The 25,127-nt window shown below is 39.2% G+C and overlaps 1 protein-coding gene across 2 annotated transcripts in view; it reads left to right on the top strand.

Moving 5' to 3' along the window:
- Positions 1-25,127, top strand: part of LAMA4 (laminin subunit alpha 4) — a 113,408-nt gene that overhangs the window by 43,412 nt on the left and 44,869 nt on the right. For both annotated transcript variants that reach the window (XM_074896177.1, XM_074896178.1), the window contains exons 5-17: positions 1,875-2,089; positions 5,966-6,061; positions 7,375-7,526; positions 7,666-7,776; positions 11,135-11,246; positions 14,475-14,642; positions 15,371-15,564; positions 17,449-17,565; positions 19,559-19,707; positions 21,761-21,902; positions 22,968-23,064; positions 23,834-23,950; positions 24,902-25,087. In XM_074896177.1, the coding sequence (XP_074752278.1) occupies positions 1,875-2,089; positions 5,966-6,061; positions 7,375-7,526; positions 7,666-7,776; positions 11,135-11,246; positions 14,475-14,642; positions 15,371-15,564; positions 17,449-17,565; positions 19,559-19,707; positions 21,761-21,902; positions 22,968-23,064; positions 23,834-23,950; positions 24,902-25,087 (1,856 nt within the window). The remainder of the gene's footprint in view (positions 1-1,874; positions 2,090-5,965; positions 6,062-7,374; positions 7,527-7,665; positions 7,777-11,134; positions 11,247-14,474; positions 14,643-15,370; positions 15,565-17,448; positions 17,566-19,558; positions 19,708-21,760; positions 21,903-22,967; positions 23,065-23,833; positions 23,951-24,901; positions 25,088-25,127) is intronic.

The raw sequence follows: 25,127 nt of genomic DNA, 5'->3' as shown, positions 1-25,127 counted from the left end.
GAACTCCAGGTCACACTTTTATTCTTTATATCTGGGTCACCCTAATGATAAGATCTGCACCAAAGATTCTGTTAGTGCCAGAAACAGAGTCTTTGTTATTGGCAAAAGCAGTATTTGAGGCAGCCAACTGGTTTATATAAAGATGCTTACAATTTTATGTGTTTTTACTGTGGGGGTTCAGGATTGGAACATGAACAAAGAAGCATTGAGGAAATTACTTTCTTTATTTAAAACATAACAAATCAGCAAATGTAGGAACAAATCAAAACTGGAAGCTTGTATCAGATCTCCCATATTCTCATCATTCAGACATAGCAGAACCTGGATTTGACTATGTTCAGATTTTAGGATACAATAGACCTCAACCCAGGTCCCCAGCCAGAACCTGGGAAAATTAAACTAAACTGCCAGAGATCTCACCCTCCCTGCCCACAAACAGCAGAACAAACAACATCTTAAAACAGGACTTTATGGATGGAAAAAAATGTCAAGGACAACAAGGTGATAAAACGGGATGAAATATACTATAACTACTCCTTACATACATCACTGCACAACTATTCAGTCCTCAGATTTCTCCAGTCAGTAGTTGCTACACCAGACATTTATGATGCTCCCTGCAGTAATTCTTTGTTCCTGGTTTAGGAGTATGAGTCCCTGATCTCCGCACCCCAGGCTGCTGGGTCATGGACCCTCCTGCCACCCCACCATGACACGGTCAATGGCATGGGTTGCCCCTGTCCTGCCAGCTGATCCCTCCAGTCCATCAACCACTGCTCCACCCTGGTCCAACCACTAGCTCCTCCAGTAAAGCCCTTGCTCAAGGATTTGCTCCTGCGAGCTGCTCCATGCCCACTCTAGTGCTAAGCTCTGTTCATCTCACTGGTTGCTTTGCAGAAGTTCCTTTTGTAACTTGTAGGATTAAGCACAATCCCTGCTACCAACAGAAAGTCCCTTCTTTCCAAATGATGACACCAAATCTATTACCTGTTGTCTTAGTTTAGAGCCACTGGTCACCAAGGAATGTTAAGTATCACTGGTTTGTCTAGACTTTCAAAAACCACTATGGTTTCAACATCTTTTCCACTTTAAGATGTAGCAAGTTTTCAACTGAAGTGCTTCCCAACACAACAAGACATGAAAAGCAGTTTGGACCCATTTCAGGCCTTCCCTGTGGTGCTGTTACCCACCTCCCTCTCTCCCTCTGCAAACCTAGAAGAATCCTCCCCTCCTAGGCTGGTGGCTGCTCTCAGCCTTTTGCCCCCAGCCAGCAGTCTAACATCAAACAAATCTGAAAAATAGACGCTGATTCAGTGCCTGTTCTGGTTTGCAAAAGCCAGAAACCATCTGAGTGCCTCACCATAGAAGTATTTATATAAACCTTTTATGGTCAGTACTTCATTATATGCATTATAATGGAAATAAGGTCTGAACTTCCTCTGAGTTTCAGCATCATGAAATTCAGTCTCTTACCCCAGTTTCCTATATAACACAATATAGTTGATGAGATCCAAACCTGAAAGAGACCAAAATAAACACTAGAGCTGCCTCTCTGCCAAGGTCATTCTGTTATAGATTTTAAAACAATGGGGAACAAATCATTTTACTGCTAAAGACACACCAAAAAATAATAATGCAGACTGGTGTGATTGAAATACCAGAAGTGTTCAAGAAGGGAAAAATATCTAACTGTACAGATTGAGATTAGAGCACAAAACAGGCTCTGCAGGAATACAGCTCCTAATTTGCCTTTTGTCCATTAGTAGCTGCAGACCATCATCAATTCCTGGTGACATAAATAAGGTCAGAATAAAAATGGTACAGCAGATGGGAATGTCATTGCTCATCATCACTGGACTTGCTCTTCCTTTCAGGTGTGCCCCCGGTTACTATGGGAACCCTTTGCTAATTGGAAGCACTTGTAAGAAATGTGACTGCAGTGGCAACTCAGACCCAAACCTGATTTTTGAAGACTGTGATGAAGTGACTGGCCAATGCCGCAACTGCCTGCGCAACACTACCGGGTTCAAGTGTGAACGATGTGCTCCGGGTTACTATGGGGATGCCGTATTCGCTAAAAACTGTACAGGTTAGTATAGCAGAGCCGAGCAAGATGCAGCACAGAGATGCCCGAATCAGTCATCAGACACCTGTGGTCCTGGGAGGCAGGGGGTGCTCCTGGCCACCTAGCTGGTGGGATAATTGAGATGCCTGTTCAGTTGAATCATTCCAGGCACTAGCACTCTTCCCATTGCCCATCAGGAAGTCTCAGACCCCAGACTCCAACATCTCAAACACCTGAGCAGAATGAATGTAGGCACAGTTGTGTCCTGCATCTTGTTTTAAATAATGGTCTCTAAGCCTTCTTTGGGCAGAGACTTCACATCTGTGTTTGTTCACACCACATGCTGCCTAAAATGGCCGCTCAGGCTGATGGTGCTTAAAGACTTGAAAGTATTTTTTATGAGAACGGGATCATCCTTCCTGTCCTGACCCAGTCCCTGATCAGTTTCTGCTAGTTTTCACACTGGTAATGTATTCTGCATTTACCAAATGTCTGTGTAATCTTGCTGGTTACTGTATTTCCACACCAAAGATGACTGTACTTCCAGGGTCTGGTAAAGTGCTACCCAGAGGATCTTACCAAAACACAGAGAGGTCACAGAGGTTTATGTCCTTTAATATAATTATTCTCCTAATTTACATGGACCTCGATCCAGATGAGACTTTGGTCTCATGCCCTTTGTCCTTACTTTGGCTCTGGGAGACAAAGTTACATCCTCTTTCAAAGCACTGAGTAATAGCCAGTGCTAAAGGCAAAATGCAAGTGCACAGAGCAAGAACCTTGGAGGTCCCTCTTAATTTCTTTGCCAGGGTCCTTTCCTCAAGGACCAGAACACAAATGGGGGAAATGGATCACTCCTAGTTCACAGCCTGACTTGAAGGTAAGATACAGCCAAAGCATGCACTCAACCTAGACCTCTGAAGTGCTCAGATCTCAAGGTACAGAGCAACAGGCTTCAGGGCCTTAGCAATGTCTTGATCAAACGTTCATTCTTCTTGCAACTCACTGTTCACTTGGACTTTTCTTTTTACTAGGTTACTATAAAGAGATAATGTGTGGTTTGGGACCAGGAGGTTGTGAGGATGCTCTGTTCTCAAGTGCCCTAGAAGTTGAGTCCAGGATGTAATTCACATCTCTAAGTCACATGCTTAAATTCCATTTAGGCTGAACAGGGAGAAGTGGTGCTCACACACCATAATCCTGAAGTCCAATCCCAGGTATCCAAACCAGTCAAAAAGATAACGGCTGTAGGGAACAGCATGTCCCAAAACACACCTCCTGCCTGGATTTAGGCACCCAAGACATGCCTGAAATTCAACATCTCTGTGATTTTGAGGTTGCAAAAGCAAACCTTTTTTATGCACTTCACTGCCTAATTCAGTTCACCAGAGATGATTTAACTGCAGTTCTCCCATAAGGAATGACAGGATCTCATTTGTGGGTCCTGAATGCCATGAGGCAGGAGAAACGCACCCAGCACTTCAGCTCAGCAAACCACAGTAATCGTGCTCTGGCCCTGTGCAAAAGTAGAGCTTCAAACAGCTAAGAGTAGCTTTGCCAGAAGTTTGAGGATTACAGGACATTCCAAGTGTCTAAGAAGATTATGCAAGACATAATTTTGAAAGGTTTCTCTGAACACAGAATTTCTAAACTGAAGTTAAGTCAAACTTTCATCACCTCGGTATAGTTTTGCTTTACACCCTTACAGAGTTGCAGGAATTAGAGGCGGAATACCTCAGTATTATTTACATTGCTGAGGTACAGCTTAAATGGGATTTCATGGTGCACAGGACTTCTCTATACAGGTTTTTCACACATACTATAAATCAGCTTGGTAATTCTCGTTAGGATTTTCTTGTAATGTTTGATCTTTGCTAAAAATAAAAAGTGCTTGGGCACTTGAATGTGTTGTGAGAAGTACGGCTTTTCTCTATTTAGGAGTAAATTTAATCTTGTAGTTGACTCTAGCAAATTCTGATTTTGAAGTATTATGTTTCAGACAGTTACACACTTCTCTCTTCATCTTCATTTCTGCTGAACACCACAACATGTTGTACTTGACAGTACTGTGTAGACTGCATGCACCACTCAATACATCCATGACAACCAAATTATTTGGGTTGTTTACAAGGCAAGCTTAATACTTTCTTTGGCATTTTGGAGCAATTAGAAACTCTTATTTAGAAAAATATTGATTCTGAAATAAGATAAATACTTTCTTTAAAATACAAAAGTACAGAAAAGAAACTAGTGTACAAAATGAGAGTGTGCATACATGGTTTCCAGAGCACCTCAATGGGTATATAGAACTAAAAAATGAAAGAGAACTAAATGAGCAAACAGCTCTACCCAGCTAAGATCATCTTTTTTTTCTTTTGAGCAAAAGACAAAATCTGTGTAGCAGTAGTTTCCAACTTTTTTTCAATACACTTTTTAACCACATGTTCTTTAGCCACACTTCAAAGCTTTCCACAAATGTCCATCAGAAACAAAAGTAAATTTAGAAGCTTTCTCCACCAGTAAGCCACAGTAGAATTGAAAGTCTTCATTCCCTGCTAAAAATGTGGTACCTCCTAAACTAGTAGATGAAAAATTGGCAGGACCACTTTTGAAGTTAATTTACTGTAAGCATTTATGTAGAAAATTTAGAGTTCTCCATTTAAATAAGATGACACAATTTTATTTTCTTGATCATCAGTCTCATCCAAATTTTAATCTTGTAAATAATCTTGCCACCCAGGGATAGCCTAGATCCTGCTTTCAACTGAGAATTTTCTTTCACTTCTTAACAAAAGAAATAACAAATTTTTTTAAAATGTAGATTCAAAAACTGGGAGGCACCCAGTTTATACAGATTATGGTGAGGTCAAAATATCAATTGCCCCACAAAATTTGTAACCATATTCTGTTCTTACATTAGTACAAAAACTGAGTAGTTCTACTAACACTAGTTCACTTACACAGAATTATTCCAATGTCAGTGCATCATGTTGACTTTGAAGCTGTATTACACATTCTCCCTGATAATTCCTTGAATGTGGAATGTAAATATAAGGGTAATGCATATAGAACAATGAATGGACTGCAATAAAATGGCAGTAAACAATTTTGTTATATGAGGTTCTGCTGAAACCATGAATTACAAGAGCAAAACGAATTCCAGATAAGTCACTGCAGTTCTTATGTTCTGCTTGACTTTTTATTATTCTATCAAAATGTTCCAATAATATTTTAATCTTTAATATATTTTAAAAGGCCAATTAAAACTTGAGAGAGACACTTTAGATTAAAAAATTTTGCCACGTGATCTGGCAATAAAAAGGTAGTTTACATTTTTAAAAATTTAAAACTTCATTTATTATTCATTGTAAGTGGTAGAAGATATTTACTTTTTGCTATGCTTAAGCTTGATGATGGAATTGGAGTTCACTACCAATTCCTGATAGCTGGAAAGCTTATTCAGTGGCAGACTGACACAGCACTGATAAATTCCAGAAGACTGGAGAGATTTGTAACTAATAACTGGCTCTATCTGTACCGCTTTTCTTAGCCCATCTCCTAAATGTCGCCCTCTCTAGACAGTGATGCATAATAGCCCATCTGGGCAACTCTGGCCTTGGTGCCTCTGCCTGTGACCAGCTAGAAAGCTTTGAACAAGCCATTTCAGCAGCAGCTTTCTGGTTCTGTTTCCCACCTTCTATTCTACCTGATCCAAATCAACCACAGTGCAAAAAACACCTTTTTCTACGTACAGAAGGGAAAATCAGTCAAGAAGTCCTTGATTTTGGTTTGACTAGCCATGCACAATCCTATGTACAATCATTTCATTAGTTTTGAGAGGGGGAAGGTGAGTTTTACATATTGAAGATTCTTCTTTCAAAAACTCTTTTTTTCCCCCAGAATGTAACTGTGGCAGGAGAATGTGTGACAGCCATACTGGAGAATGCCTCGCAGACAGTCCTGAAGTTTCTACTGGCACAGACTGCCCAACCATCAGTAAGAAGATTATCATGAGAATATAAAAAATTAATTTTACTCTTGTATTTAGATGCTTACAAATACTAACTTAAGAGCTCAGTTCTCCAGTGGGCTCAGACTTTGACTTTGGTCCCAGGGGGCACTTAAACACGTGAATATGCACAATGCGCTGCTGACTGAGTATTTAAACATGTTCTCATTTGCTTGACTGAGTACATGCATATGTCCAACTCCGTGATACAGACTGAATGTTTAGGTAAATACTGCAGAGCAGTAGGGAAGTATCACCAAAGCCACTTCTATAGACTTTGAAACACAGTGCCTGCAAAATAATATTCTGGCCCAAAAAATGCCATTACAACTTTATCTGTGCATACAATTTCTGGTTTTCTAGTTGTACATCTAATATAAATTGTTGCTCTTGACAGTTTGACATATATCCATCAGTTAGTTGCTCTTCCACTATCATTTTCCATATTCTAATGAGAAGAAGCCTGGGTAGCTTCCACAAGCACTATGTTGTAACTATTGGTAATCACTGATTTTTTTTAATGTTAGTATAATTACACCTGTGGTATAATGCAGACTGTGTAGCGCACGTAGATTCCTAAACTGACTCCCAAGAAGAGGGATCGTGTGCCTGGAAGTGCAACCAGAAGGAAAACAGCTGGGAGCTTCTGCCATCAAGAATACAGATATAAAATACCAAGCAAAAGTTTCTGTAGGAATCTGTGTTTCACGTTCACCTAAGTCTCTTGCATTTAGTGGTGGCATCAGTGTTACTAAAAACAAGGTGGTATTGCAAGTATTCAGCAGGGACAAGGATATAGTTCTGTGCAAGCATATTCCAAACATGTTATAACTGTCTTTAGAAGTTGCATCTCTAATCAAACAGGCAGCCAAAAGCCCATCTGCTGGACATCTTTATTTCTCATACCACTAAATTTTAAATACAGAGTTTTGGGTTCTGACAAAATGAAGTTGTTTTTTTGACCATCATCTGTTGTTCTTCAGGCCACAAACATTCAAATCCTCTAGGGAATAGCCAGGAAATGCCTCCTCTCTGTCTCCCTACTGACCACAGAGCCTCTGTGGCAGCCTCTCGGAGCAGTCCCATCTGGTGCTGCTTGGCTGGAAGCATTGTGACTGTACTGTGGGACCTTGAAAGTGGGCAGATGAAAGTGAAATAAAAATGGGTAGCCATCAGGATCCATCAATGACAAAGAGAGGGAACACCACGGGGCAAGAGCACTATAATGTGAATTTAAGATATTTGCTGTTAACTGACAAAAACACTAAAGAAAAATGACACTCTTTTGTTTTCTTCTAAGGCTGTGATAAATGCATTTGGGATTTGACAGATGACATCCGATTAGCAGTTCTGGCTATCGATGAAAGCAAATCGACTTTACTGAGTATTTCTACAGGTGTTGCAGCTCAAAAGCGCTTGAATGACCTGAACCTCACTACCACCCATCTTCAGGTACAGAAATTGATGACATTTTATTTTTTAATGCAATTTTAATCTATGAATTTCCACTCCGTTCCTGTGAATTTCAAACTCTGCTCTCACTACAGAAAATTTGTTTTGAGAAGCACTGACTTTTTTCCTACATATACAGGCAGCAATGTCCAAAAAGAAAGACCATGCCATGCTTTGGACTATCGAGGCTGATGATGCTACAGATGAAATGAATGATCTCCTGAGAGAGGCAGCAACCCTTGATGAACAGGTTTGTTTATAGCCCCCTGCCAGAGCTCTGAGGGTTTGTGGTTTGTCATACTCACATGCTAGTGTAAGGGGTTAGTATAGAATAGTTCCAGTTGGAAGGGGTCTATAGCGATCATCTAGTCCAACAGCCTGAGCAATTCAGGGCTGACCAGAAGTTGAAGCATGTTATTAAGGGCATTGTTCTAATGCCTCTTAAGCACTGACAGACATGGGTCATCAACCACCTCTCCTCATTCCAGTGTTAGACCACCTTCTCAAGTAAAGAAACGTTTCCTAACATCTATTCTGAACCTCTAGGTTCACCAAACAAGAGTTGGAACGTCCTGAAAGATAGTTGGGAAAACTTTCTGTTTTCTATTTCTAAACTTTCTACTTTACTTCAGCTCTGAATTAAAAAGTCTTCTTCCCAGGAAAGAAAGGGTGTAGGGCCAAAGTCTGCAGAATGTGGTCAGAGGTTTGTCACCAACAACAAAAAGCCTCCCCTCAGGATCTGAGCTCCCACCTACCCCCCTACACAACCTGTTTGACCTGAGATAGACACACTGTATTTCTGATTCACATTTTGATTTCTAATTAAGTGAAATAACCAACACTAAACTAATTCAGATTGACTTTGGGAGTATTTGTACTATATCTAATTTATGTGTATACTCTCATAAAATTGAATTAGTCCCAATTAGACACTTCAAAATATGTTACAAAATGGCCAGTTTAAAAGGTTTTTCACGTACCCGCTGAGATGGGAGCCTGATCAGCACTCAAGATATGTTTTAACACAATTGTAATCATAAATGTTGCATCCACATTCAATTGCCAGGCTATAAAATTAAGGCTATCTGCTCCCAGCTCATATACGTAACACTTTCACCCTAGAAGAATACTGATATATGTTTAGAGAAGAAATAGGGCTCAAAATTGCTTCCTCTCTATTTTAAAGAGATATGTTTAAACATCTCTCTGTTGCTAAGAGATATATATATATATATATTAGTGAAGTACATTACTGTTATTCTCAGAGATAATCACAGCTGTATTAGGACTAGAGTATATTTCATGCTTATTGCAAAACACCAGACCTTATATTCACTTACCAACTACTTCACAAAACAAATTAAAATTATACCTTAGACTAAAACTCAAATAGAGGTGCAAGCAGGAGAAAAAATATGAAGGAAGAGTAGAAAAGACGGTATAGAGAGGTGGAAGAAAAAATCTGGGTTTGGGTGTTCCTAATCAGCATTTAGTTAGCAGAAAGGGCACTGTAGAATTACACAGACTGTGTCTGTGTTCAAAAGAGGTTTGATTAAATAAACTCACACACACACCCCCCTCTGTACCTGTGAAAATCTGGCACAGCTCAGACGCCTCAGTGTCCCTCTATGTAGTTGGTAGGCAGGATGATTAAGGCACTAGGTTTTCTAGGAATATTGTCATCTTCAGTACTGCCTGGGGATTTCTTACTCATTCCTCAGTTTGAGTGTCCCTGAGCCAATATAGTTAGCATTTCCTCTGGTCTTTTCTCCCTGGTTATTTATAACGCTTGTTCCACATGAATAATTGTGATTGCTTTAAAGACAGGGAAATAATGGGCCCAGATCCTCACAGTGGAAGGAAGACCACAGTAATAACACTGAATATATTGAACTTTTTTCTGTTTCAAGCCATTTTTACAGAAAAGGAGTGCTAGAGTATAGAGTGGGTTTTGCTGAGGTGCACTACATCTTCCATTCAGAGTATTTCATGTGCACATCCCTGTGTCTGAGGGGTTGTTGCAGGTTCTGCTCTAAACCCTAAAGGCAGGATAAATGCACCAACTGTAGGCAAACCCTCCTGCTAAATGAGGAGAGTAAATGTGACCTGTAACTCCCTGAGTCTCCTCGGGATGAGCTTAGAGTAAACCAGCACATAGCTTGATCCTGAATGTTTGGCAGAAAGCTGGGAGAGCCAAGCACCTTTCCTTCCTGAGCTCTTACCAACTTTCAGGATGAGCCTCTGTACATCAGTGGGAATTTGAGGGTCCATAAGAGCACCCCTCACACATGCTGCTGCATTTGCTTATGGCAGCTCATGCTGCTAGCAACTCATGGCAATCAGTAAACCTGTCACAGCAATTCCCCATGTGTTCAATAGTTAAAGAAAAATCTGGCAAGGAAAGAGCATTATGTAAAGGCAAGTGTGTGTAAAAACAGGAAGGGGTTGCTTAAAATAAGCATGAAGTGGCAATGCTGAGCAGCACAGCAAGAAACCCTGATAGCAATAAAGGAATACGAAAGAAAACCATGGTGCTTGCCCTTCAAAGAGTAAAAAAAAAAAAAAAAGTCAGTAGAAAAAAAACCATTTGTATAAGCCTTTCTACTTGTTTTATTGGGGTGTCCACCCATGTAGATGGTGGCCCTGGGTCTGCCTTCAGGTGCCAACTGGTGCCACTGCAAGCCCTCAGCCACAGAGCGGGGGGGGTGGGCATGTCATGGCTGCTGCTGGCCCCTGCAGCCCTGCCTGCAGGATTCAGCAGGTACACAGTGAGCACCCAGAGGCCAAGCATCTGCTGGCTCATGAGATATCAGGCCACTCCAAATTTTACGGTGGGAGTTTTGGCTGATGCAGCCCCAGCAGGAACCATGAATCACCTTAAGCTTGTGGTTCAGACTTACACATGTGTACACACACACACAAAGGGTCCAGGAGATGTCAGTGGCACAGAACTCATAGTTTTTTCTCTTTCCTGGGAAATACCAGTGAAAGTTAAACCTAAAGACCCCCAAAGTCAGTGACCTTCTTGGAAAATGATAACTATGACATGTTAACTCTTAATTTCCTTTACATGTAAGGGAACACAATGCAGAGTACAGTCTCCAATGTGATCTAGTATAGGAGGGTAGTTGTGCTCTTCAGTGTATTCTGAATCCTCATGCTTTTTCTTAATTTTAACAAGTTGCAGAGCTAGGGACCTCACTTGAGGGAGACACTGATCTAAAAATGGTTGTGAGCTGACACCTCGTTCTTCAGTCTATATGCTTACTCAGGAAATGCCATACCCAGCAAAATGAGCCAGCCTCTCTGAATGCCTAGGAAACTCAGCAGATGGGCATTTTACAACTGTACATAATTTATGGCAATGTGATTGCAGCAAATGATGGATAAATATGGGAGAGATTTTAATCTCTCACTCTAAAATTCTGAAAATGCCGACAAGACAGACCTTCACTTCAAATACCTCTGTAAATACCACTTTATATGATAAATGGACTTTCACATACTCATCAGGAGAAAGCAAAATGTGTGTTTACACTGCTCATCTTCACACATACATATGGATCTGAAAAGAAATCTAATGTCTATCTCACATGGTTTATTCATAGGGAAATGAAGCATCCAGCAAGGGCCTACTGATACTGAAGGAAACCATGGAGACCAACAACCGTGCTACTCAGCTTGTGCAGCAGCTCAGTAATATGAGGGATAACATTCAAGGTAAATAGATTTCTTTCTGGTTCAGCTCAGTGTCAAGCATGTATTAACGAAACCTCCAGCAAAAACAATGTCATAGCACCTGGGCACTCTCGCAAAGCAACCCTCACATAAGACTTCGGAAGCCTACAATGCCCTGACAAAAACTTGTCTCTCAAAAGACCATTGACACCATGGGCTGACCTGGTCTGACACCTAGAACAAGAGTTACTCTTTCTTTTTTCTCTCTTTGACAGAGCAAAATAATAGTAAATAGGTTTACATTAAACACTTGTTTCAATAGCTGCTCAAGGTATTTCTATACGCCTGTGGTAAAAATGTTAGTATCAGATTGGGGCTGGATGGAGACACACACACAAGCACAAGATGTGCTCTGGGTCTCTCTTGTCATCAGTTTTATGCAAGTGCACTTTTTCCATCCTGCTTATAAATAATGGAGGCCATATGAATAGCTAGACAGGTTTTTTAAAAATGGTGCTTTCCCTATTGAACCAATGGCAGTCGGTTAGGTCTGGCTAACTTTGGTGATAACACAGTGAGTGTTACTTTAAATCCAGTTTTTGTCTTTTAGCAAACTGTTGCTAAACTGTTGTGGTGGTTCATGTAACTTCATGCATCTGCTTCTAAAAAGTAAAGGACACTGAATGGTAAATAACTTGGTGAATTTATTGCTTCCCCAAGATCAGTGTGGGAAGTGGGGGTGATCTTCTTTTCAAGCTGCTTATTGCTTCATCTGACTAGAATTTCCAATTGAGTTTGGGCCCAGATACAACTACAGAGCATTACAGGCTAGCTGTTGTCCTCATTTTTTTTTTTCTGAAATACAGATGTAGAATTGGAAAACTGCATTCCCATTGCCTTCCTTTTCCACAAAGAAAGCGCTGCCTCTAGTAAAAGTGAAAGGCAGAACTGTAAACCATGTGGCTAGTGCAGACCATCAGAAATGGTTATAGTGATGCTGTTTCACAGTAAGAGAGGTAAACATGATGATGAAGATCTTCCAAAATTAGGAAAATAGTGAAACCAAGAGCCTTTTCATGTTAAAATGTTGGGACAAACTGTCACCTGTTGTCTCAGTGTCATCCTCATCTGTCCAGATGATGTGAGGGGATGAAGATAAAACTTATGAAGTCCATCCTTGGGCAATAAAAGCATCTCTAGAACTAGCACAAATTTCAAAACATAAATTCTCTCTCACTGTAAATGTATATATTTTACACCTTCCCTGATTAACTTTTTTTATATTTAGAGCCTGCAAAACCTCTTGCATCTACAAGAATTTTTACTGTCCTGTATATCAAAGGATAAATGACAACAGTGAACACTTTCCAGAGCACAATTGCACTTAAAAATATTTCCTAGTCAGAGATGATCATCTTTATCTGGAATACCTATGACATATCATTATCATGCTGTTATATAAAACTGAGATTAAACTAATTGCAGCCTTTTCTTTGGTACCTACAGAAAGCAATAAAACCCCAAGTGAATGTACTCAGAAGCATCCCTGTCCCCTATACAACTGCATCATGAAAGCCTCCATCTTGCACACTGATTTTCCCCAGTCTTTGGCAAAGTCAACAGTACACAAAAGCTGTATATGACACAAGAACAGAAAGGCTGACTGGCAGTTGAGGTTAAGCAGCCCTTTTTCAACAGAAATACTTGATTAACAGACCTGAGTAGTTCTGTCTTAGAGCAATTATAGCAGGCTCTGTGGCAACCTGTGTAAGGAAGAGTGGTTACATATCAACTGTTATCCGTGGTTATTGTTATCTCTATGGGTGCCTCAACCATTACTTTATTTCAACAAACATAGTTAAGTTAACATATCCCATCACACAAAAGAGGCAGGCTGAGACCAGGCTGATAGGATGTTACATTTGTACTACCTTCTTACACCTGTGATGCTAAATCACCTTTGGCTGTCTGGCCATCCACCACACTTTATTTCTACAATTATTGAGCAAAAGCATCAGCATGAGCCTCATTGTATGTCACTAACAATCACAGTTGACCTCTGTAGATTGTTCTTTTGTACTGTTAATTGGTTTGGGGCAGGACAAGAACCACAGAAGGCAGATATGTATCTAGTTTGGCACACAAATAACACAATCAGGTTGAGATATCATAGAAGAAGCAACACCCATGGCTGTGAATAAAAAGAGACTGCTTGTTCACCCAGAAAGCGGTTGGAGACAAGTAGGTGAAAATTATTTCTACCATGCTCAAAACTGTTCTTCTACAGGGGCATCACCCGTGTAGAAGACAAGCCACTCTTTACTGAAGGGAAAGTATATGCGTGCACACACACACATGCATGTACCAGCATGAGAAGGAAAAAGAAATCCATGGAGCTGCTGGTCATGATTGGTTACTGCTCAGTATGAGCCTTTAAAGCTTCACTAATAAGCTCAGGAGCCAGCAAGAAACTGCATACAAAGCCATCCTGACAAACAATCAGTCGTGCCACAATTACACATCTATTTTCTATAAAAATCTTACAGATGCATAATGCTGGCTTTGCCAGTTCTGGTTATCCACAAAAGCAGTGATGAATCCAAGTCACAGCTACTCACTAATAGGGCATAAAAGAGGAGGTGACTGGTATTTGAGGCCAGGGAATGAAAAGTGGGTAAACTTTGTAATGCCTACACTGGTGATGGGTAAACTCTATTTGAGCTGCAGGGATCAAACAGCGTTTTTTGAACTGAGACCAAAACCTTCGAATAGTATCTATCTCCAAACCAGCTAGGCAGTATCAGGGCAGATTCCATATGTTACCTCTTCAGGGTTCCTCAGACTTCTTCAGGTGGAAAAAGAGGTTACTTCAGTCTCTGCCATTGTTGTTATTTAATAAACATAATATTTTTGCAGCAGCCCTTAAAAACCATGACCCTGGACAAAAGCCCCATTCTGCTATATGTCATAGAATTCAGAATAAAATGATGATCCCAGCCTGTAAGAACTGCCAAGCCAAATGATGCAAGCAACCCATGCCTGCTTAATCTCATCTTCTTCAGATGAGACCTCCACATATGCCAGAAAGTGTGATTTATTTACAGGTTTGATTTTAAGACTGAATAAAACATAATAATTATCTACTATAGAGTTGGAAGATAATTAAAACTTTCTTTTGCCATCAGCATGATTTGGATTCACAGAAGTATTCCACAGTATTTACTTCACTGTAATCATGCTGGATTGACCATCTGTTCCTTCTTCCCACAGAAATCAGCACCAAGATGAAATACTATGCAATTCAACAAGAGCTGAGCCCTGAGGAAATTGCCCAGAAGCTGAATGCAGCTGAGGAGATGCTGAAGGAGATCAAACGCCGTAAACCTTTCACTAATCAGAGGCAACTTGCAGATGAGGAGGAAAACGCAGCTGAGGAGTGTGAGTTTTAAGTCTATTTTCCATTCACCCACATTTTGATGCGCAGCTGGCACAGGCCAGGCAGCCTGGATATACTGCTAAACCTCTGGGGAGGACCAGCAGGAGCTTGACAAGCATCGACTCGTGTGCTGAAGATGCTGCTGCTTCCTAATGTCTGCCCCAAGTCTCTGCCAGTGCTTCCTGCCCCAGTGGTGGAATGGGCAGAAAAATATGTGTGTGTCTGTGTGTGCCTATGCACTGCAGCACCTCAGTGACAGCTGCTTAGGATGGTTCATGCCAGGGCTGGAATTGCTCTTGTGAATGTCTTCCTTCCCCTGCCGGGAGCTCTGCCATGGGACGGTGAGAAAAACTGCTGGTATGGGAAAGAATGGCAGCCTAACTCTCACAGTTTGGTGAACATGAGTCAGAGCCCCAGGACATAAGGACTGTCTTCTCCAGAATAGCCTGGTTAGCTGTGACAATGAAAAACAAAGAGCAAGGAAAAACAAACCCGATTTATTTTAGGAGAAGCTACTTGAGAGGGGGAATTAATGGGATTAAAATGAGATACTAAAATGAAAGGCATCTTTCCTTTTCAAAAGAGGAGAGAAAATTAAGATCTAGCTATATGATCTCTCAGGTGAGCTTTTACTGTCCCCTGAGTAACAGCAACAGAAATTGTTGCATAGGTAAGTTTTGTCAGAAACCTAAGCTTTGGGTTAATCATTAGTCTCTGATTTTTCTCCCAGTGCTACAGCAAGTTGAAGAGCTTCACGAGAGGTACAATGACACCAGATCTCTAGTATCTGATGTGCTGGAGCAGCTCAGCGAACAGGATGTGAAGCTGTTAGACCTGGAGGAGGCATTAGACCAGGCGCTTGACTATGTTATACAAACAGAGGATATAAATAAGGAAAACACAGCCAGTCTTCAAAGGCGTGAGGTACTATGCAGTACATTTATCATAACTGTTGTCTGTGAACGCTCCATCTCTGGTGGTGCTTAAAATAGTAGATTGCAAACAATTTAGATTCAGGAATCACCACACCAAAAAAGAATTTCTTGGACCACTCAGCAGGATGAGTTTGACTCTCCAATTCTAAGAAATAAGTTGTGGAAGTGCAAGGTACTATTATTCATTCATGGCATGAAAATAAATCAACTTTTGGCAACTCTCAGCAAGCCAAGGAAGAGATGGATACTAATGCCTAAACTAGGAAGATGTATTACAACAAACTCAAGAAGCTTAAAATGTCATGTAGCATAGCTACTATAAATATTGTGGTGGGTTTGTTTCACTTATTATATACTGATTTATGGAAGGACTGGAAGAACTTCATGCTCACAAATGTAATTATATTCTATTAAAACAATTATTTATGCAGACTCTGAACTGCATTCATGTCCTGGCCTGAGTGCATTCTCTGTCTTGTCCAAACTTTCTCTCTGTCCCCTTTAAACAAAATGCATCCCCATATTTTCAGGAAAAGCTGATGACTGTCCGTTCATCTTCACACACAAATCCATTCTCTAACTGCTCCACAACAGATACCTTGAAAATGGGTTTCCTACTTGCCAGGTGAACAGCCTAGCTATAAGGCTACAGCAGTTTTCCCTCATGCTCCTTTGAAATGAACAGTTACGGTATTTTGAGCAAAGTAATCACTCCAGAGGAGACCTGTCCCCTGCATCACGGAAGGGGGGCATGTTTGCCTGTAAGTGGTGGTATTAGGTTCAAATCCCATCTGGCGGATAAGGAAATTGAATTTTCAGATCTCTTATCCCAGAAAAGTACCCAGTCCATCAGTCATACAAAAAAACTGGTTTTTTTCCTCTCAGCAGTTTTATGACTCTCTCTGTTTTATTTAGTTTCCTTTAAGGGATGCAAAACCAGAATGTCCCACCTAAAATTTTTCATTTATTTTTTCAGCAAGGAAGAAAATGACAGAGAGAACAATTTGGGACCCTTTGAAGAGAACTGTTTTCATTTCAATGGCTGAAATTGTTTGGATGTTGAAGGAGAGGGGTTTAGGGAGTAGTTTTGTGATTTGAAGAATGATCTTGCAAATTCAGGCCAACCTTTGGGTTTCATAGCATCAGTGGCTGAGTTTTGAGTTCTTGAAATTTGCAGCACTAGAAGTTCATGCTGATGTGGAAGGTCTAATAATTCAATAGAGAAATCAAGTATGCTGTTCTTGTGAATTCTTCAACAAGCAGCTTGGGATCCTTATGTACAAAGCCTCTTCTGTTGTTCCATTGTTTAGTAATTACAGTGCCAAGCTGCAGCTCCTCTCACATTTATGAAGCAAAGCCTGAAGTGTGTACTTGCAATTGTTCACTGTTTTTAACCAGTTGGATCTTCATTATTCCTCACAATGAAGGCAGATGCTGTACAAAAAAAGATTGTTCACATTAGCTTTACTATTGACAAGGAAAAGAGATCTCTGTAATGTAGATTTAAAAAACCTCCAGAAAAAATATAGTCTCCAGACCACTATGTAAAAGCCATGTTTAATTTGTCTCTGCTGGCAGTGCCTTGAATGATGCTTCATTCCAATAATTGCTCATGCTGTAATATAAAATGCAATTAATCAATTAAAAAAATACAACATTTCTTTCACAAAGACAATAGAATGCAAAAGTCACATTGTAATATGCTGCTATTGGAGATGTCTGGGAAAAACTTAGACTTCAAATTTGACTAAAATCTATTTAGTTCAATACCTCACCTTACGAATTAACTTTAATAAATTTGAGAAAAATGGTAACACTGTATTTTAGCAATGCATGGATGGGTTTGGATGTGATTTTATTTTATTTTTTGTAGAAACAACATGAGAAAATAAAAGAGCAAATAGATGAAGTGAATGGCATTCTGCTAAGTGCCACAACTATTTTGACAGGACCACAAAAGGTCAACTCTGAATTAAGTGAGGTAATAAAGGTAGGTGTTTCAGTGACTTGTTTAAATGATATGTCCTGATTTTTTGAACTTTTAAGTCATGTATTTAGATGACTAAACAAAAGCCTCTCCTTTTCTATACTTCTTCAATGAAATACTGATTAATATTCCCCCAAAAAAAGTATAAATCTTCCTGGATGAAAAGCTCTGTAATTACACTTTACTGCCTTGGAAAAATAATTATATTATAAGGACACCTTGCTGTAGGCAGAGCTGAATGAAGGATTTTGTTGTAGAGTTCTCAATCATTTCATTACAAGCAGCTGCCAAAAGATTCTCTGGTAAAAGACTGCACTATATATTAAATTCCTTTTTTTGTGCCTGCAAGTGACCAGAGGAGAGCAGATATCAGTGTTAAAACTGGCCACTGTCAAGAGTGTAAAACATATAAACATATCATCTTATAGAAATCCTCTTCTGGAACTGCAGACTAGTATCCAATGTTTTGAATGAGACAAGGTAGTGTAGGAAATGTTTAGAAATTTTAGGGTTTTGGACTTTCTATAAAAAAAAATGAAGAAAATAAACCTGGGATTTTGCTAACTAAAATATTTACCAAAGCTGCTTTGTGTGTGTGTGTGCATGCACGCGCGCTTTATTTTAACATTTCGAGATATTTTAAGACAAATTAAAATCCACCACAAATATTTGTTTTGATCATAGTTGCCCACTTCTTTTTTTAACACAGAAGCAAATATCAAAAGTCATTAATTTTTCTTTGAAAAAATAATTTGAGAAAACGGAAAGAATACAGCTTGCTTTATAACCATCCCTGCAAGCAGTATGATTCTTTTTTCTCCTGTGTTTTGTGCAAAACAAATTGCTGAAGTTTATAATGTTGGGTCCCCCACTCCCGTGGGTAAGTTTACACATAGGGCATGTTGACATTGCATGGACGGAAGTAGTATGTGAACATCATACCTCTTCCATCCTCATCAGCAATAAGTATATTCACGCTTCAGTCACTCATCCTTTTTCTCTCCCTCTGTTTCATCCTTTTTTCATGTATTTTGAAGCCACATGTATAATCTCCAACCATATCAGCAAGCTTGTGTAGTGGAGAGAAGGTGAATGCAGGCCCATTTGGTCTTTCCCCACAAGTATTTCATATAAGGAAGAAGTATGGGTAAGGCAAAGGGATACTACTTCTCCTTGCCTATACATACTAAGGTGGTATTTAGGCGGACTGATTTTCTTAGTATGAGGGATGTCTCTGTGCAAGGAGACAAAAAGGGGCCAGGGCCTGTTTTCCACCATGTGGCACAGCTCACAGCCATACAGCTAAAGTCTCTGCACCTCTCCAGCAATTGCCAAATTGTTCCCAGATCACAGGCACTTCTCCATGCTGTTCCCCGAGGAGGCAGGTTTGCGACAGTGGCCGGGCACCAGGGTCGAAACAATGCCAGGGCCCATGCAGTAAGAGGATAATGCATACACCCAACCACAACAGCACTATTAGTTTACTTGTATAGGTACCATTTAGAAGTCCCAGACCTCATTTCTGGCCTGCAGTCTTCCCAGAGAAGCTGTAAAAAATCGAAATAATAAACGATGGGTTCCACCTCCCAATTTAAGAAGAACCACAGTGAGGTTTTTTTGCAAATATCTGATTTAACTGCTCCACCTATTAGCCCTTCACTCTGAAAGACTTGTCATTAGCACCACTCTGGAGCAAACATAAAAGATAGTAAGACATTTCTCAACTGTCTGTCTTTTGTATTTTACACATATCTCTCTAAGGGATTAAGGGATTTCTGGAATTTTCGTTATTTTTCTCTTTCTGCATTTGTCTTGCCATACTGACATTGATGGGACAGATTGTTTTAGGTCTTTCCTCTTTTTAAGCTGTTGAAAATATAACATAAATAGAAAACAACAACATTATATTAAGGGTAAAATAAAATATAATAACCAAAATACAGAAATTATTTTTTTTAATTTTCATTTTCTTCCCTTCCTTCCATATTTTGTTCAGAATGTGTCAGGGTTCTACGCAGAAATAGATGGAGCAAAAAAGGAATTGCAAGAAAAACTAGCCAATCTGTCTCTGTTTGATGATGATTTGGTAGAAAAGGCTATGCATCATGCACACAACCTAAGAAGACTTGCTGATGAGCTGGACCGGTAAAATTTAACTTCAGCAGACTCTGTTCATATAAGTGCTACTGACCGAACAGCTGAATTAACTAAAAGACACAAAGAAACACAGTGACATTAAATAAGCTGTCTGCAAATAGGCACTAAACAAATCACTGTTAAGTCAAGTCATGTAAGGAAGGACTGGTCATGAGGGTCAGAGGGAAGAGCTGAAGTTGAGCTAAGGAAAATCTATTAATCTTTTCAAAGAATAAACACCTAGCATGACGTTGTCCCTTTTCTAATTTGGTGTGTTTTTCTCTTCCCATAGCAAGGAAAGATAGATTACTAAAAAGTAAAATAATACAGGAAGATTAAATGGCATTTGCAGAAGCAGCTCATGTCAGTAAATTCATTCACATTAAAAAAATGCTTAGCATTATGGGCCACAAAATGGGATTCACGTTTATTTTTGTTCAAGAACTGATTTATAGATGGACCAGTTCTGATACTCGGTAGGTTGTGTCCCAGTAAAATTGGCCTACTGTAACACCTAAAACTTACTGTAAATCTTCCTATTTTGATGGAAGACACTAAATGCATCAACTTGCCCCCAATTTAATAAAAAGCCACTTCTACACAGATCTGAAATATTACTTTATTTGCAATTGGGACTATCCACGGAAAAAACACTGCTACAAATGAATTCTTAAATAAAATATTTCGACAGATTCTACCTTAAATAACATCATTGACATATGCTTTTGGAAGATAAACTCAAAACTACTTTTCAAGTATATTATCTAAATACCAGTTGTTTCTTAATATTAGTATGCCCTAGATAGGAGATTAAAATAGAGAAAGAAATAACAGATGGTTTTCTTTTATACAATTGTATAAAGCTGACATCTGAAACTCTGTTCTATAATGCCACACAAACTAGACAGCCTAAAAACCAAACAATATGTTTTGAGTCTGAGATCAGCTAACTGGGGGCAGCAGAATCACTTGAAAGAAAATACCACATATGGCTAGCCTTCATGCCTTACCAAAATAATTTTAAAATGACTACCAAGTACAATACATTAGGAGTTTAACAGAAAGCAAACAGAAATAATTACAAAACATCCAGATGGAAATGTGCTGACTGTTTTGTTTGTTGAGAAGACTGTCCTACAGTCAAACTTTAATCCTGTCAAACATTTTGCCTGTCTTCAAATCATTTTGGGTTTATGGGTTTCCTTTATAGGCCTGTTAGGCTTTTATTTGGTAGAGTTTATTCTTTTGTCTTAGGGCAATATAGCAGGAAATTCTTGCAACAACACTCAACTTGGAAACTTAATACTCCCACAGTGTGCAAACACTTTGAAGTGAATACACGCATATGCGTATATATATATTTACAGTCTATATCTAACATATACTCTAAAATCTGTTTATCAAAAAATACTAAAAAAATAATATTTATTCAAAGTTGCTAACAGCTGAAGGTTGAGCCCTGAATCAACTGCAGTTTGGAATCTCCCCTGAAGACCCAGTTATCACCTAATATGCAAATCAAGCTCAACCATGCCAACAAAGCCATCTTGTGGTTTCTAAATCTAACTTTCTGCAAAGTTTCGTGACCCTGGGCAGTTCTTCATCTGATTCTCCCCCTTTTCCCACCTGCTTTTGGAAAACATAAACAGCCCAGTGATACAGCTGTCCTGATCACTGGCACACACAGATCTTTCCATTCAAGGGCAGGAGTTATCCCTAAAGAAGGACAACCGATAGATCTGTTATTCTGTTGATTTATGGAATATCTAATCTAGATTAAAAAAGAATAAAAACTCAGTAGTCACTTGTTGCTGCTTACATAAATGCTAAGGGCAAAATTCCCAGAGTTAAACCACTGGGAAAGACCATCTATCCACATAGTTTTCATCTGTTTCAGCTTGACATAAATGGCCATATACAATGAAAAAAATACTACTTAGGCCAAATACATTTATGTATGTGATTATGTCATCAAAAATCACAGAATGTTAACAAAATTAATCAGTTTGAAACTACTTGGATTCAGTTTGGTTTCTTCCTGCTTTTACTCTCTTTTTGACAGGAATTTGTATGGTGTTGATGCAAATGGTTTGGTACAAAGGGCAATAAATGCTTCCAATGTGTATGAAAATATTGCCAGTTATATTGAAGAAGCTAATAAAGCTGCATTGCTGGCACTGAACACAACAAACCGGGTCAATGATGTAAGTAATTTTCATATTATCAGCTTTTACTTTGCAAAGCTTCAGGCACTTCAGACACCTAAGTATAAAGAAAAAACAAGATTTAGCTTAACTGTCAGCATTGAACTTCTCACTGAACATTTTGCTTCAACTACTATTTCCTGAATTAAATCCTAGGTGGTTAATTATTTGGCCAGCCTAAAGTCCCCTGTTATTTAAAAAGACACAACAGGTTCTTCTCTCCCTACGTATAGGGTGATGCTGCTCTGTGTTGTCACTTGAACTGAGGCATTTCTGTGAAACTCCAGACAACTCCCTGGCCCTGTAGGAACCTAAGCTGACATTTAGATCTTGAGTCCTCCTACTCCACAGAGCATCATGTGGCAGGAAAGGTGGTCAAGACATCTAACAGAACCATTACTGTTTCTCATAGAAAGTCAAGTTAAAATGGGGCAAATAGCCCACTCACACACTCAGTGCAGGAATGAGGATGCTAATTTTGTCTCTGGCCTTGCTGCTGTAAAATATTTTATATGGTTTTTTGTACATATACAGTTTCTAACTGATATACATGCTACCTAACAGCAGTTTATTAGCAGGACAGCAAGAGGATTTATTTAGATTACAGGGACCTGAACCCCAAGGAGATGTGGGATTTCAAGCCCAGCCCTCTGCTTCCAGCATGCTACTTTGAACTGCAAAACATGCAGTGCAAGTGTTCATCATCCATCTGAGCTGATAGTAGAAATGGTCACAGTGCCTAACATGTAGCATGAATATCATGTTGACTATACTGGAATTGATAAGTTAAGTTTACTTCTGTGCTTTCTGCATCTTTGTTATTCAGTGTTGTCTGGAAAAACATACATTTCTCTAAACTTTAATTGCAATCTACAGAAAATTTTGCTTTTCAGACTTCCTTTTCCAATCTAACTGCCAATCATAAATGTTAATAAAGCAAATGACACTTCAGTGACTTTGCAGTTGCATTTATATGAAGTAATATGTTGTCCATAATCAAATACGATAAAGAGAAATCATTTGATAAACATTATTCTGGCTTTCTTTTCTGGAACATACTTGTAGGCTGCTGTTGGAATTGATACTCAGATCATTTACCATAAAGGTAAAAGCGAAGAACTTCTCAACCGAGCCATGGAGCTACAACGGGCAGCAGATGACAGTAAATATACATCCTTTCTACTTTTCCAGCCAGTTTATAAGCATGCACATTAAAATAAATTTCAAAATCACATCACTAAGGCAGAACTGGTGTTGTAACAGAACAGTGTATTGATCAAAGTTACCACACAAAGTACTTGAAACGGCCACAGGCACCGTTTGAGTAGTTCATGTTTGTCATCCTGCCAGATGCTGAAAGTTTATTTCATTCACAAAAGGACCATTTCAGACACAACCACTGTTTAAATATGTGATCCTGCAAACAGTTATTTACAGGTAAATATACTCAATCAAGTAGTTCAGATGAAATCAGTTCACATCATCTTAAGTATTCAGAAAGCTGGATTTCACCAGTGAAGGATAATAATAAATGTTAAAGAATTTTGGCTTTATTTCACTGAAAAATGAAAGAAAGTTCTAAAATTACAGAAATTACCTCTGTTTTTTCAGAGCATTCTGAGTTCCTTAAAACTTCTCCAGTATACTTGTTGCAGCTATTCTCAGAAGTTCTGGTATCTGACTGAGATACAGGTCTCCAGATTTTCCTAAGACGTGTTGTGGCAAGTAAATAATGGCTGGGAGTACAAAGCTGCTTTTTCCTTTAGCTTCTGTGAAGACAAGAGTGCTAGTATGCCCTATACTAAAAGAGGTCATAGTATGCTGCCTATGGTGTATTAAATACTAAATAACATACCTCCACAGGATAAAGTTTACCTTTTCAAATGCCACTGTGATGCCACTCAACTATACCTCCTATTTTCTCCCTACAGGTAACGATTTAACCATTGCAGACACTAGCCAGCATGTTAATGGCACTCTTGCTAGAATGAATGCTCTGCGAAGCCAACTGATGAGAGCCATCACAAAAATGCAATCAGCAGAACCAGGTTGTAAGAGGAACTTCATCTTTACGATGCTTTATCTCCATAAATTTAAGAGCATATTTTATCTTTGCACATGGCCTATGAAGTTGGTAAGATTTCAGTCCCAGGGAGGCCTAAAGGAATTTGACTGAAACTACAAGACCTAGATAGCAAACATCCAGCTTTAACATCTTAATAATGAAATTATATATTTTGCTTGGTTAATCTACAGGTCCATGGATTTATTGTATTGATAGTCAAAATGTAATTCACATATACATCACATCTGGCATGTAGAGTATTTGAGAGGCAATTACTAATAGTCTTGATTGACAAAACCTCACCTTAGTTTTTCAGAAAAGAGACATCATAGAGCATCCAGCAAGTATATCTGAAGGTATTCAAAGCTGACATGGTCAAGATTTCTTCATTAACTTCAACTAAAAATGGCTGGGTTTTACTGCCAAGACATTATCATATGCAAAATACAACAGGTTTTACAAATACAGTAGTGGCAACTCAAAAAAAAAAAAAAAAAAAAAAAGCCAGCTATGAAAAAACAAAACCACTTCAGTGTCTTGGGTCTCCTCGAAAAATAACTTTTGTGAAAAATATTCAACAAATACATGCATTTTCTTTTAAAAACCTGATGAAAAACAATGCATTTTTTCATATCTGTTCCAACTTCATTGGCTATATAACACCCATCAAAATCCAATTACACTGAAAATTTCTAACAATCTAGAATGGAAATGAGAATGTGTTAAATTTTAAGAATTAATGTAACTGTAGACCAACTACAGGAAGTTTTGAATGTTCCCTGTGGAAATAAAGAGAAAACTAACCAAGAAAGTTTGGGTCCCCATTCTGCAGAAGGTAGAATCCCCTGAGCCTCACCACCCTCTAAGTACTGGTTATAGCTCACTTGAATCTTTGAGAGAGTTCATTTCTTCTCATCCCCTATTTATTTTGTAGTGGAGGCCAGAGAGCGTTTGGAGCAAGCTAAAGTGAAGACTGCAGAGGCTGTAAGTGCTACCATGACAGTAACACAGGCTACGACCCCAATGGATGAGAATGTGAAGTTATGGTCTCAAAACCTGCAAGACTTCCAGCACAGTTCAGCAGCATATGACAGTGCTGTGCATTCAGCTGGGGATGCAGGTAGGGTGACCTGAATTTTACCATTCCTTAGCATTAAAAG

The sequence above is a fragment of the Athene noctua genome, chromosome 1 (genome assembly GCF_965140245.1).
Source record: "Athene noctua chromosome 1, bAthNoc1.hap1.1, whole genome shotgun sequence".
Classification (NCBI taxonomy): domain Eukaryota; kingdom Metazoa; phylum Chordata; class Aves; order Strigiformes; family Strigidae; genus Athene; species Athene noctua.
Note: the sequence above shows the minus strand (reverse complement) of the source record. Positions and strands in the feature narration are given on the sequence as shown.